The sequence below is a fragment of the Rissa tridactyla genome, chromosome 2 (genome assembly GCF_028500815.1).
Source record: "Rissa tridactyla isolate bRisTri1 chromosome 2, bRisTri1.patW.cur.20221130, whole genome shotgun sequence".
Classification (NCBI taxonomy): Eukaryota; Metazoa; Chordata; class Aves; order Charadriiformes; family Laridae; genus Rissa; species Rissa tridactyla.
In genome coordinates this window covers 119798946-119813514 of record NC_071467.1, presented here as the reverse complement: position 1 = coordinate 119813514, position 14569 = coordinate 119798946, and the positions used below count along the sequence as shown (strand labels likewise).

At 49.7% G+C, this 14569-nt stretch overlaps 2 protein-coding genes and 1 non-coding gene across 3 annotated transcripts in view; 1 reads left to right on the top strand and 2 right to left on the bottom strand.

Annotated features, from left to right (window-relative positions):
- Positions 1-1039, bottom strand: part of SACM1L (SAC1 like phosphatidylinositide phosphatase) — a 31993-nt gene extending 30954 nt beyond the window's left edge. Inside the window, exon 1 of the mRNA XM_054191026.1 lies at positions 849-1039. Coding sequence (XP_054047001.1) covers positions 849-901 — 53 coding nt within the window. The 5' untranslated portion in view covers positions 902-1039. The remainder of the gene's footprint in view (positions 1-848) is intronic.
- A 313-nt stretch (positions 1040-1352) lies between these two features.
- Positions 1353-1425, top strand: TRNAR-ACG (transfer RNA arginine (anticodon ACG)). The gene has a single exon. It is a non-coding gene; the product is annotated as a tRNA-Arg (tRNA).
- Positions 1426-3047: 1622 nt separating this feature from the next.
- LIMD1 (LIM domain containing 1) overlaps positions 3048-14569 on the bottom strand; it is a 36586-nt gene continuing 25064 nt past the window's right edge. The window contains exons 4-8 of the mRNA XM_054192109.1: positions 13833-13895; positions 12241-12371; positions 11049-11100; positions 10300-10368; positions 3048-9322 (exon numbers count right to left, since the gene is read on the bottom strand). Of these exons, the coding sequence (XP_054048084.1) occupies positions 9185-9322; positions 10300-10368; positions 11049-11100; positions 12241-12371; positions 13833-13895 (453 nt within the window). The 3' untranslated portion in view covers positions 3048-9184. The remainder of the gene's footprint in view (positions 9323-10299; positions 10369-11048; positions 11101-12240; positions 12372-13832; positions 13896-14569) is intronic.

The following is a 14569-nucleotide window of genomic DNA, read 5'->3' as shown; positions in this document are numbered from 1 at the left end:
GTTATGCAACTTCTTTCGCTGTACAAAAGGCGGAAAGCAAACATCTGGCATATACCAGTTCAAAGGGTTACAGTCTCCCCTTTGTTTTAGCGAAGAAATTACACCAGGAGGTCTGAAGGACTTATTTGGAAAGTCCCGGGAGAGTCCCCAAAAGTTCAAAATCGTTAACTGGCACCAAAACCACCACACAAAAAACCTGTGCCACGAAGGACTGACGGGCAAGTAGCTTCGTGAGCCTTCTGCCTTGGGCGAGTCACATCGCCTATACATTGCATTGCTTTACATGACATTATGCTTTACATTAGCGTCACTACTCGGGTTTCCACGAGAGTCGCCTACAAGGAAAGGGGAAGGCAGCCGAGGCTCCCCCGCTCCCTGCGCCGCCTCCCCTTCACGGGCCCGCGGCCACCCCGGCCCCGGCGGGGCAGAGCAGCCGCCGTCTCGGCCCGGCGCGCTGGGGCAGGCGCGGAAAAGACCCGCACGCAGCGGCCCCCCCACCCCAGCGGGGAAGGGCCACGGCCACGCCAACCGCCGGCAGCGCTTCCACCCGCGGCTGCGCTACCGGAGGGACGCCGAAAGGGGGATCCGATCCGCGCCCGCGGCCACAGTCCTCCTCCTCCCTCTCCTCCTCCTTGCCCCAGGCCGAGCCCTCCGCGCTGACCCAGGAAGCCAGCGAGTGGCAGCGAGCCCGGCGCAGCCCGCCGGCCGCCCCCGGGGCCGTGAGGGGAGCGCCAGAGGGGCGGGGGGGAGGGGAGGGGACCGGCGACCATTGCTCCAACGGCCGGCACCACCCCTCCGGCAGGTGACAGAGCCGCGTCCCCCCCACCCCTCTCGGGCGGGTCACTCACAGCTTCAGGCTGGCGTAGGCCGCCGCTGCCGCCGTTCCTGCCGCCGCCGCCATTCGTCCCCCTCCGGCTGTCTCCGGCCACCGCCGCCGGCTCCGCTCCGCGCCGCTTTGCCCCCCTCCGGCCCGGCCGCTCCCCCCCGGCCTTGAGGGACGGGAGCCCGCGCGGGACAAACCTACTCGGGCACGTTAGCGGGCGCCACAGGGCGGGGCACCGCCTATGGAGGCAGGGAGGCGGGCCTGGGCTGACCCGCCGGCCCCGCGATTGGCTGAGCCACCCCGCTCTAGCCCCGCCCCCGGGCCGCCGCCGAACGGGGGGCGTTCTGACGAAGGCGGTGAGGATTGGCCAGCGCGCGGCTGGGGGGGTAAGCCACGCCCACAGGGAGCGGCCGGGAGGGGTGTCGGCGAGGGGGAGGCTGCATTGGATTGGCTGCCTGCCGCGCGGCGGCCCCGCCCCCGCGCCTGGTCTGTGGTGAACTGCGGGCGGGCAGAGCCATTATACCGAGCAGGGCCAGTGGCGCAATGGATAACGCGTCTGACTACGGATCAGAAGATTCTAGGTTCGACTCCTGGCTGGCTCGGCTGCTCGTTTTTTTTTTCCTCCCCCCAGCCTAAGGGTGCTGCCTGCACCCCCTCCGCCTCTGGGCAGCCCCCCCGCTACCGCACAGACCCACCCCGGCCACCATCATGCCCCAAAACGTCAGGGTCCGCCAGGTGCAGGTGCGTGCGATGCACCCCAGGGTTGGGTGGCATTGCAGGGGGTCATGGCCTTCTGCATGGCCCTTAGCAGGCCACCACCTCAGGGATGGCGGCTGCAGGGGAGGCTGGTGTCCACCTGGGCACCCCCACCTGGGCTGTGGGGGGAGCCCAGCTCTGGGGATTCGCCAGGGACCAGGCCTAGGGGGCCAACTCTTGTCCAGTTTCCCACCAGATCCATCCCCCTGGGCATCATCACCTGGTTTTGGGCAGCTTCTTGCCTCGAGGAGGGGTAACTCCAAAGTAAAATTCCAGGCAATCCTATTTATTCGCTTCGTTTCAGCTGGTAGCGCTGTGGTGCTGCTCAGACAGCAAGTACTTCAGCATCCCGGCCTCAGACACGAGGCGTCATGGTGGCTGCTTGCAGCGAAGCCCACGAGGGCACCCGCCTCTTGGAACCAGGGGAACTCTCCCGAAAACCCTCCCCACTGTCCTGCTATGAGCCACACAGGATTAATTTCTCTTTCAGTAATTTTACTTTTCGGTAAGGTCCCTTTTAATGCCTGGGAAATCTACACTGACTCTAGTGTCTGAATTTTTGAAAATATTTACTTTATAGCCAGCTATGGTATGCAGGTTTCAAGGTCTCAGTTTTCAAGCCTCGCCAGCTGCAGGGATGAGAAGGAAGGGGACGCTGCCACTTGACCCAAGCTGGCCAACAGTATCATTTCATACTATGAACGTCACATTCAATATAAAGTAGAAACTTTGCTGAGGAGTGCTCTCTCTTCCATGATGGCTGTGATCCTGAGAACTTCTTGCCCCAGCATCGGACCCCTGAGCCCTTCCCTTCCTCCCGAAGCCGTAGCGCTCGCAGTGTCTGACATTTGCTGCCCACGGCTGGGAGTGCACAGCTCCTGCTGATAGAATGGGCTGAGCATAGTCCTTGTATATTTTATATTGGTATCGGGATCAATATCGGTTCTTTAGCATTATTTTTAATTATTTAGTATTATTCTATTAAATCTGTTTATATTTCAGCCCTCGGGTTTCCTTGTTTTTCCCAATTCTACTTCCTGGGTGGGGAGGGGTCATCAGGTGAGAGAATAATCATCTAAACAATAAATTGTTGGGGGTTCTTCAACCCGTAACACCCACCAATGTTGCAAAGGAGGCCGCCCTGCTGTGACCAGAGCCTGCTCCTGCCCATAGCACATCCCTCCCCAGCTCCTCACCCTGGGACCTGGGTCTCCCCGGAGGGATGCCAGAGCAGGACGGGCTCAGGCGGGACCGCAGCAAATCCCAGCCGCCTGCGAAAGACTGGAAATCCCTAGTGAACCTCACAAAGAAGGCTTCCCCCCACCAGTCCCTGCTTCAGCTTACGGAGGCAGGGGGAGAGGAGGAAGGCATAAGTTGGGAAATCATCATTTCACAGCGTGACTCCCTCCCTGTGGACTCTGGGCGATGACGATCGTCGTAATTTTAGGAAAGACTTGACACTGAGCACTGTGTTACGGTATTGTCTTTAATCACTGGAATCACAACAGGCCAGCGGCTTCACCCCCTCTGCCAGCCTTCGTTCTTTATAAATATTTAACAGCACAGAAGAAAAGTGGGCTGTGTTCACAGGTGGCTAAGGTTAGTTACACCAGCACAAATCCTAAAATACTCTCTCCCAGAGTTGCGCTTTGAAGGAAACAAACAAAATAATTATTAGTACCGTTCAGTATCGTTAGCCAGGCTCTGGATTTGCTTTCCGGATACAGAAACCCACAGCCTGCGTGTGTGCGCCCGGGTCCCCGTCTGGCCGTGCACCGCAGACCTGCTGCTGCGCGGGGACCAGGGTGGGTGCCAGCAGGGCTGGGGACTGCAGCCCGCCCATCCCTGCCAAGGGGCATCCTTGTCATCTGCATTCAGGGGCTCTACACCACCTATTTTCACGTGGGGACAGTTTCTTCCCGTCTCTCATCTCGTCTTAGCGGGCTACTGATGCATATTGCCGCGCAAGCTTCTGGCTGCCCTGGAAGAAAGCAGGGTGAGGATTTTTATTGCTCAGAAAAGCTTAATTTTGTTTTTCCTTAGGATGGGGGAGCAGCTCTGGGCTCTGTCTGGGCTCACAGCAAGAAGATGTCTGGCCGATCAAGTCCGGTAAGTGCACTTAGTGCCACTGCAGCCAGCGAGCGGCAAGGACACAGAAACGGAAAAGAAAAATGAATGCACAAATGCAGTGTGACGAGAGAGGCAAACCGCCCCCCCCAGCTTCTCCCAGTGAGGCGGGCGCTCGGCCTCAGAAGATGGGGGAAAAGGGATGTGTATCTGGCCACAGCCCTTCCCTGCCCGCAGGTACTGACTCCAGAGGTGTTTCTCCAGCAACAAGCCTGGGCCAACTTGTCCTTACATTCACGCGCAGAAGGTTGTTCAAAATGCATCTACAAACACTCGGCACGGGCACAGAGGTGTGCAAGGCGGGTCTCTCGCAGGCAGCGCACACCGCATGTCCACGTGCGCAGACCCGACGGCACACAGGCCGCCAAAAGCAGCCACAGAGCACGCAGCAGAGGACGACATGGGAGGAGCACAGTCCAGACGAGCCTACGCAGATGCACTTCCCCTCAAAACCCCCTGCAAAAAATGCCGAGGAATACAACAAACAAAAGCGAATCCCCTCCACGCCGCCTTCTCCCCTGCTCTCCGTAATCGCCTGCCCTCTTTTCCCTACAGCTACTGTATTTTTTAAGTCACCCCCTTCTTTCCCCATGTACCCCCACTGCTTCAGTACATATTTTTGTTTATTGAACAAAAAAGTCGGCAGTCCGTCTCAGCGATTGTTTCAAGGCAACTTTTTCCACTGCCGCAGACTCATCCTCAGGTATGTCTCATCTGTGATAAAATCGCTCTGCCCTTGATCCAACACTGACCTGCGCGCACACATTGATTTTCACGTATGTGCACAGCCTTTATTGGTTTCAGTGGGACTGCCTGCCTGTGCACTGCACGGTTAATGAGGACGGAGTCCTTCATGCAATTTTCGTAGCAACAGCAGCGGAGTACAAAGCCGCCACTGCATCGACCAGCACCAGGCTGATACTCGGGTAATTTGGAGGATCAGGTCAAAGCATTCAAGTAAGGATGAAGAGTGTATGTCCATTTTCCTTTAAGCAAGGACCCATTTTTGCTGTTGCTGAAATAGTAAAGTGGTAAAATTTTCAGGGAAGTGCAAAATAGGGACTAAATTCATCAGGAAGCGCGTGCCCGCGATTCGTCCCAGAGCTGTGAACTCACGGGAGGGAGAGGAGGAGGTCGCAGCAGCGCTTACCAACAGACCCGAGTACTGAGATTCAGGCATGCCAACTATTTGCCCAGTGCTAAAAATCAGCACAAGGAGCAAGCACAGGACGATATCGGCTTTCTTCTCTTGGCAGCCAAAGATACCCCTTCCTTTGGAACTGCCAGCCAGACGCGTACCAGCTCCTAGGAGCACAGCTTCCCTCTTTCACATCTGCCATTGCACACCTCATGCTGATGAGATTCTACCGTTTCCAGACCAAGGAGCTATTCACTTCCTAGTAAAAAGATCTTAAAAAAGTCGTTTAAACCCTGAAAGACTGGGAAAACGCTTTAAAAGCCCCCAAACCAAACTCGGAAACTGAAGAGTCACAGACCCCGTCAAACGCTCCTCACCAGGGTGTTTGAAAATGCTGTTCCCTGTGTTTAACATCAGGGCAGTTTCTTGAATCACTTTGATCACAGGTGTTTCTTCCACTTTAAATCACACAAAAATGTCTGCTGCTTCTATAGCTGGGGCTTTTCCCCTGGCTTTTATGCAAAAATCTCTTTTTAAATCACCTTCCACATTCTAAACAATAGAAATTTAACAGCATGATCTGAATGAAAAAAAATCTATTAAGCTCTGGCTCCTGAAAGCAAGTTTCAGGGGATTCACTTGAATACCTATTTGCATATGAGTTACTCATTACCAGCACAATGGGACTTCCAAGGGTCCCTTACCTTAAAATCAGTCAGAAGAGCATGCTGGGGGAGGACTTAAGGCTAACTTTTCACAGCACGTTTCAGCATCTTAATAAATAAAAAGCCAACAAGGTTCACGTGAAGAGTGAAACCCAGCATGTATCAGCCAGGTGACAGAATTTAACACATTTTATTAAATTCTTCTGCGAAGCAGGTGAAACCTTGCACCTCTAGCTCCAGAGCCACCTACCTATCTGCCTGCCTGTTTTTAACTTTGTGGGAGCTGCCCGAAGGCAGGCAGTGAGGGTTTGCAGCTCCACAGATGCCTGGTGAGGGGACCAGGAGGAGGAGAAGCATCCCCCGTCCCGGACCCACCGTCAGGCAGCCAAGCCACGGACAAGCCGGGAACAATCAACAGGGACTCAGACACCCACAGCCTAGGAGAAATAATGATAAGCTTAAATGAATTCAAACTCCCAAAGATAAAAGCAGTGCCAGTTAGGACACGCAGGGGCTCGGGGCAATGCAGCAGACGCTTTAGCTTCAAAACCACCAACTCACGCGTTTCATTTTCAACAGCTTCACATTGTCATTTCTCGCTCCTCGTGAACAGAGGAAAGGAGAGCACGGGCACTTAATAATTTATACAGGACCTCAAAACTGAAAGTAGGGCAGCCTTCAATTCCCCAGCGCTGAGGGATACGGGATGGCTGACACGAGTAACAAGACACCGTGTGGGAGCAGAGCCCAAACTTTCCGTTGATGCAAAGGAGGCTCCTGCAAGACAGCCTGCTGCAAACGGGCTGCTCGAGGCTTTCCACGAAGGAAAATGTCCCTTCTCCCCTCCTTGCCTGCTTATTTTGGGGGTTGTGGGGAAGGCTGCAAGAATGAGACAGTAGCTGACACCCTAGCTCAAAAAGAAAATATCAGCCCTGCTAGTGGTTTCAGCTTGTTTCTCAAAACGGAGGCCAAAAAATGTGCATGAGGGGCTGCTCTAAAAATCAAGAGCTAGCAATAGCACAAGCCACGGGGTAGCCAGTCTCTCAGAGACAGAACAACAGATCGGGGCTGGTGTTTCCAGCTCACTTCTAGAAGCCACTTTGATACCTCACTGCCTTCCCCGCCAAAGGCAGCTCAGGGCGGGGAACCGCTTGCCCAGGACTATCTGAATTATCCACCAAGGGACACTCAGCTGGCATTATTTCCCACCTCGGTCACTTTAGACAGTCCTAAGATCACAGTCACATCTTGAGACACACATAGCCCCCCGTGCCCAGCTGTGTCCCCAGCTGATGCGGCGCACCGGGGTGAGAGCACTGCAGGATCTGCCCCAGGTGTTTTGTCGCGACCAATCCATATTGCCTGGATACAGCACCAGTTATATATTTTGTGTCGGTTCCCATCCCTTCACTATCTGGTATTTGGAGGCCAAATTTAAGGGTCCAGGGAGCTCACATATTTGGGGTCAATTTTACCTCCTCTAAAACCACAGGTAAAACTCTCCCAAGATATATATGCCCCAGAGCCATGTACACTGCAGTGGGAAAGTCCCCTCTCTTGAGCTTTTAGTTGCTCACTGAGGGGTCGCACGTCCCCAGGACAAACAGCGCCGCAGAGTCAAACTACACGAAAGCTGGGGCTCTGGATGGTTTCCAGCGTGGGACCGACCTCTGGCCGTGTGCCACCATCCCCATCCCAAAGAGCAGCAGCAACAGGCAGAGGCACTTACGGCCAGACGGGACAGAAGGCTGGATGGTCTGCTGGCCCGATGAAACTCCACGCCAAAACCACCAAGCTCCCTGAGCAGTTTCAGATGTTCACATTTCAGACACGGCACGCTAATACAGATGTGTAGGAGGGTGCCAACAGGCCACTGGTCTCCATCTGTTTTGCAGCAGATGCTTGTGCCTCTGTAATACTTAGTGCAGCAACTTGCCCCACTCAAAACGGAGGCCCGTGGTATTTACTAGCACAGGCAGAGACGGGCAGCTTGCTGCACCTCGCACCTGCATCGCTGCAGACAGGTACATGAGGCAGTCTGACTACACGGCGTGAAGTTCAAGCACCTCTCCAGCTACATCCATGCTATGGGAAAAGAGGTTTGGTTGAACCACAGTGGGTTCTTGGCACAGGCTCACGTCAGGAGTCCCAGTGTCACTGCTCAGCTAATTTATTATAGTTTCCTCACTAAAAAATCTTCCGGAATGTCATCCCTATCAATCAGAAATGAATTTACATTTTTAGCATGGATACATTAGGATTTAACTTGTTTTTCACACAGTATGTCAGAAAGGGTAGCTAAGATCCCTGACTGCATCTGAGACTTTAAATAAAAAGCTTTTTCTTCAAGAAAAATTTTGTACCTGTACACGAGGGGCTGCGCAGCTTTGGTACCTACAGAACATGCACTGCAGGCACAGCTATCTTACATGTAACATACTGGGGGAGCAGATTTCTTTGACTATAAAGCAGGGAGGTTTGAAAAGAGAAACGATATGCCTTTCTGCTTTCTCAGCAGAATGGAAAGCAAGGGCCAAACTCAGTAACCCCTTTCTCAGATAAGCTGTTATTATCCACGGGAGAAAATCTGTTTATACCAACGTACTCATTTGAGTACAGGTTGTGGAGCCGAGCTCTAAATCCCTGGGTAACAAAGCTTTCATACCGATAACAAGCTTGTTCCCAGAGCTCTAAATAAGCACCATTATGAAATGGCTTTGTGCTGGGTAAACACCACGGAAAGGAGTGGCCAGGCGAGGGGCTGAGCTGTGGGGACAAGCTGGAAAACTCAGGCAAGTGTCTGTGTACGGAGAGCTTTTTTCCAAAGAGAGCTCTGCAAGCAAGAACAAGGCTGATTTCCCTGTGGACAACACTTTCAGCATCCCAGCCTTTGCTTTCCAAATATAATCCGCTATCCAGACTCTGACACAGCAGACAGTGTATCATTTTGACACACAAGCCCAGGCCCCAAGTCAACAGGGTGCTTTAGCTTAGCTTGTTGCAGTTTTTTTGCTCTGTTTGAAATGGGATGTCAGCCTCCAGCTGCCAGCCAGCCCGCCTGGTTTGGGCTTGGAGAGTTGGTGCAATTACAGCCAGACTTGATACTGGAGTTCAGGGAATTAACTGGAAGGTCTGAGAGCACGATTTTGCGCTCTTTCTTTTCTTTTCCTAAAAAAATTAATAAAAAGAGAGAGAGTGTCTAAAAACTCATATTAATAGGTTGATGTCCTTCAGGGAATCTGATGAAATGTGCTTGTCGGGAAACACTTAGTAGGCTGACGGGATGTCCCCAGCAGGCAGGCAGACAAGCCAGCCTCTGGCTTTTTAATTGTGCATGGCACGATCTGAGTTCATAAGCACGACAGCAAATTGTGCTTTCACTGAGGAATCTTCCAAAATGAGCCAAGAGGAATCTCCAGAGAGCAGAAAAAGGCACGTAAAAGTCAACGGATCACTTTAGATAACACGCCACGTTCTTGGTCAAGTAGAAATGGTTTGATACAGCTGGAACTCACAAGCATACAAACCCTAGGAATCCAGCAAAAAACTCTCATATCCTTTTACAGGAACATTGCTGACTGGTGAAAAACATGCACAGGAAATCAACTGAGGGTGGGGAGAGAGAGATCACGTAACAAGTCTTCTGTCCTGGCTTTCCCATATCGGCCACCCTGCCTAGTAGTGGTGCTGGTACACAGCTGCTGGGGTTGTGCCGTCCTCTATGTGTTTCAGATGACAGGAGTGACAAAGCAAATGTTCATCTAGCGGGTAACAGCGATGCCCGTCTTCATCGTTCAGTTCCATCCCACAGTCCTGCGAAGAGAGGCCACGCAAATTATTAGAGCACGTGTTCATCTTCCAGTGTCAACCGGTCTCTGGCTTCCAGGAGGGTGATTTTGTGACAAGGGCAGAAGACACCCAGCCAATGTCTCCCTCCTAGTAAGTCCAACATTTACCACAAGAAGGAAAGCACCTGACATAGGCATTTTGAGGGGCCGCCTTGCATAAATTTGTCTTGAGTAGTTTTACTGAATAAGCTTTATCTCATGGCGAGGTGTAACCCTATGTATTTTAAACGTGCTCGTGTTTCCTTACACTTACATGAAGAGGTAGGATCACCTCTTCATGTTAAATTAACTGCAGTTGTACTCATGTGAAACCAGCCTGCTGAGTCAAGGCCTCTTTCCACCCCATTATGAGCACAGCGAGTGAAGACATCTACTTATTTTAATTCACAGACAAGAAGTATGAAGGCTCTCTGGGAAGCCCTGCACAGAGACCAAACGGTGCTTAAGAGCTGGCATCTCTTGGAATTTTTTATGCAACTATATCCTCTCCCCAGACTTGATCATACAGTTATTTCCCATGAGAGTGAAGGTAACATACACCGTACAGGATCAGTCACCACCTGAACATTTTTGAACAATCTGGCTTGGAAATCAGATACACTAATGTGATCCGGAGATCAAGGCTCTGAAAGGCAGCAACAGAACCTTACTAAGTCACCACGGTTCCTTCATTAACAAATAAACTGCCAAGTTTAAAAGTGATAATTGACTCTTTGCCCATAACTTTATGGAAGCAAATGAAATCGCAGCTGAGACATGTTGCTGCAAAAACTTTTGTCCTCAAACTGGAAATTTCTCAGCCACTGATAGAAAGGGCGGCTGAATGCAAGGTTTGAATTGCTCATCTACTGCCATTGGAAGGGAGGACATTTATTTCCATCTTAAAAATAGTAGCAGTTATTACAATTAAGTGCCCATGCCCTGAGAAAGCTGCTGACCTACCTCGCAGTGGTAACATTCCACGTGGTAATCCTTGTCCATGGACACAACCCGAATGGTCTCATCAGACCCCTGTAAGCATCCAAGCAAAAGAGAAATTACAAAGGATTACAGCAGGATCAGACATGTGCACTCTGGAGATTGCTTCCTGCAACAATGTGAATGTTGAGGAAATGCATTTGAGCTGCTGGTTGAGCAACACAAATAAGTCCTGCCACCTGCAGTTATTTTTACAGTAAAGCTTCATCATTGACTGCAGATATCCTCTGAAATGTAACACCAGAAATGTTAAATTCTCTCTGTTTAACAGTCACATCTATCCCAAATCACGCATTAATGATTTGGTAATTTCAATGTATCACATATCTCAGCATTTTAAATGGGTTTTGCCCAAGATGCATCTCCTCCAAGTATTAAAATGAGTTAGTCCCAGAGGGGTCACGCAGAGGTCGTTCATGAGTGCCACCAGCATTTACTGACATGAAGGAAAGGTATCCTGAACGTAAAACTAACAGCAGTATGAAAAAAGCAGCCTGGATCAGCAGAAATAAGCTTCATTATTGAGCAAAAGAAGGGTCACATCTGAAGGGCAGCGTATGAGCTCAGGTCAAAAGGTTGCATGCTGGAGGAAGCGATCATCTCTCCCCATCCCCAAGGACATTCAACTTGACATAGGGTCAAGTGTGAAAGAGAGCAAGACCTGAGACATGATGCTCCTTCCCCAAAGGGGATACGAAATAAAAGGCTCTCACCTCGGAGGGCAGAATGGGAAGTCCACACGCTGCACACTTTGGGGCCAAAACTCTGGAATAGCAACAAGAAAGTGAAGGCAAGTTATAGATCAACATAAAAAGAGAGGCCCGTGTGTTCTTGGCGATTAGATGAAAAGCTGCAGCTGTAAATAACTTATCCACAGGAAAGCTTTGCATCCCGAGATCATTAATTCATTTTAGCATCGATTCTAAGTAATGCTTGGCACACGTTGCTCAGCCAGGCAAAAAGAGACCTTACATTTTACACTTAGTGCCAGAAAAAAATCCAAAACCCACTGCAAAATTCTTGGCTGCTACTGAGAGATTTGGAAGACAGAATGAGGAGAAACTGAGCAGGACCGTCCCCAGAAAAACACATCAAAAGATGTGGCAGCCTCAGGGCAGGAAACCTCAGAGAAAATACCGCGGGAATGTACAGTTCCTTAAGGAACACAATGTAACACGATAAATAAATAATTAAATTAAATTAAATTGCAAGGAAATATGCATCACTTCAGAACAACAGTGGCACACAGAGGCAAGTCTAATCTTGGCACGACACAGAACGGTTCCAGGGGCTGCCTGAGCAACATGTAATACTCCGCCTGCTCAGAAAATGGAGCAAGGAGCAAATCAAGCCAGATGGACATTCAAAACGTACGCAGCTCTAATATCATAACTACCAGCTAAGAGCACAGCTATTTCATTTTACTGTCTAAATGACAAGTGATTTTTTAAGTGGATTTATCGGTTGTTTAATTTAGAGCTGGATAAAAGTTTCACTTCACGTGTTCAGTGGTGATTTCCAAAAGCATTCTTGAAAAGTCAAACTCAGCCCTGCAACTACTCAAAAAGCAACTCCCATTCATTTCCGCAGGCATTCACAGTCTTACTTGAGAGAGGACTAACTTCTTACATCACTGAACACTTCACGAGCACTATTTCTCACTATCTCTGCTTTGCGGAAGGGGCCGCAGAAGCCCAGGGATTAAGTGACTTCCTCAAAAGTTACACAGGAGTCGACGGCAAGGCAAAAGGAGAGATACCAGGAATTTCTAGGGTCTAGCCCCATCCTCAGACTTCTAGCTTCTAACCAGGTCCCTATTTTACTAATCCATGCTTCCTAATTAACCGAGAAGGTAAATTATAGCCTGGTTGATTGGAACATCTCTGCTATTTATTTTGTCCTTACTTGTGGTAATCTCTGACGCAGTAGATTTTGTTTTCAGAGTCTACAGTGAATGGCACACCATCCAGACACTCATTGCAGACCACGCATCGGAAGCAGCCTGGATGATATGATTTCCCTAGAGCCTGCAGGATCTGCAACAAACCAAGAGACAGGAAAAATGCACGTGAACAGCCAATAAAGGTGAAAATAATAAACACACAGCTTTACGACAGTCAATGCAGCATAGTCATCCACGGGGCTGTGTCTTTTTTCAGGCACCTCATCTGAAAAATGAGGTAACAGGGATGGAAAGGGCAGCTGGAATCAATATATATCACCTGGTTCCAAAGAAATTAATTACTAGCATGGGTAAGAAAATAATTTAGTGTGTCAGTCAAGGTATTTAGCATTACAAAGCACAGAAGTGACAGAATTTAAAGGAAAGAAAACAATTTCTAAAGCCAACAGGTGGAGAATACTAAGCAGGACCATAAGGCAAGATACAGCAAGCCAACAAAAGGAAATATATCTTTGTATTCTCCATGAGAGGCTGAAACAAATCCTTTTGCTAGGTTTTCATAATGCCTTAGATATCCAAGAGCTTTGTACTCACTCGCCTGGCTTTCTAATTAACACGGACTATGGAAACTGTATTGAATTCAACAGTTGCAATTCACCTGCTGGCTTTGGAGCAGCTATTACTACCTAGTCCATCAGCCAGGTGATCACACTTCTGAGTATGAAATAGCTTTTCCAATTTTAATGCTTTCCAGTGTAAGCAGGCGAGATAATTAACGATAAGCATTAGGAAATTTGGGAGGTAGGCTCTGCGTGAACTGACCACCCAGAAATTACTAATTTCTTTGCCCCAGCTGTATTTTTACGCTACCAGCTACATGACCATGAATTTGTCTCCCTCTGAATCACCCACGACTGAATACTGCCCGTTGCTGCCTAAAGGCCGTCTGACCCCCTGAGCCGTCACCCACTCCGTGCACATCTTGAACGGATGGTTCCTGTTGCAGGCTAATGAGAACTGCCCGCTTCAGCAGGATGTCCACCCATCTACCAAAGAGTTTGCAAGGACTTGGGCAGATCTGAACTGAGGTCTGGATCGCATACTCTGGGCGGAACCTGTTCCCTGGAGGATCAGCACCCACAAAAAGCAGCAACGAGACAGTAGTTTCATCCTGAAGGTAGGCAGGAAGCCACAGCTTGACTACAGGAAAGACAGGCTCAGCAGAGCTGCACCAATGCCCCACAGCATGGGAGCACTGCAGAGCCACGGCACTTCTGATCAGGACGCAACAACAGGATCACAAACACACTGTCCAGGGAAGCCCGAAAGGGGATGAAAGAGCTGACGGCTCTGATTTTCAATTTGCATTGAAAACAGGCAGAGCAAAGTCTCTGCATCGCATGCAGCAGGGTGCCAGCTTCACTTCCTCGCAAAAATCAACAAAAGGCTTAGTGGATTTTCTTTCCGCTACCAATCTCACACTAGGCAGGCTACCAGATGATAACAGGCAGTACTGGATATGAATATATTTTGCTTTTGATGTATTCTTCTAAAAAGCTGTGGGATATTTTCTCCTGAAGCAATTATCACTTACCATGTCCATTATCAAATGACCACAAATGAAACACCTGTCAGCTGACTGCTGGAAACCAGAATACTGCAAGGACAAAAAAAAGAACTGGCTTAAAATTTCACAAGGCTAGTCGAGCATAAGCAACAGGATATTATGGGTTGTTATTTGCTTGGCTTTTTTCTGTACTCCTTACACAAGCTGAACTTCCCAGTGCATTTTTCAGTATATGACGCTGTGGATGGGTCCAGAGAGGACATTCTATAAAGACATCAGACTTCCACTCTGCAGGAGTATGAGTCACTGTAACTTTCAAGTCCTAAAATTAAGTTTAATTAAGTATATAACTAAATACCATGAATACACATGCAAATAAGGCATTTACTAATAAGACTTACATTCTTATTTGACCACGTGAATGTACACGCCAGGAAGTTATTTGTGTTCATCACAAATTCACATCACAACATCTGAATATACAGGCTAGGAGAGCCAAATTCTTCCTTTGGTTACACTGTTACAGGTCTGCTGGAGCTTCTCCGAGATCAGTGGTACCGTCCCAGCTCTCTGGTAGCGTAACGCTCAAGTTTGGCCCAGAGCACTTTTCTTGCTGCTCTTGCTAAGATCTAACGGTAAGGAACTGCCTGTCATGGCCGCGACATGCACCTCAGGCACAACACATCATCTGTCTAAGGTTTCAGTCCTGTCTGAATGGTGGGAATGCAAACTCGAAAAATGAAATGGTTCAGATGCGTTTAAGC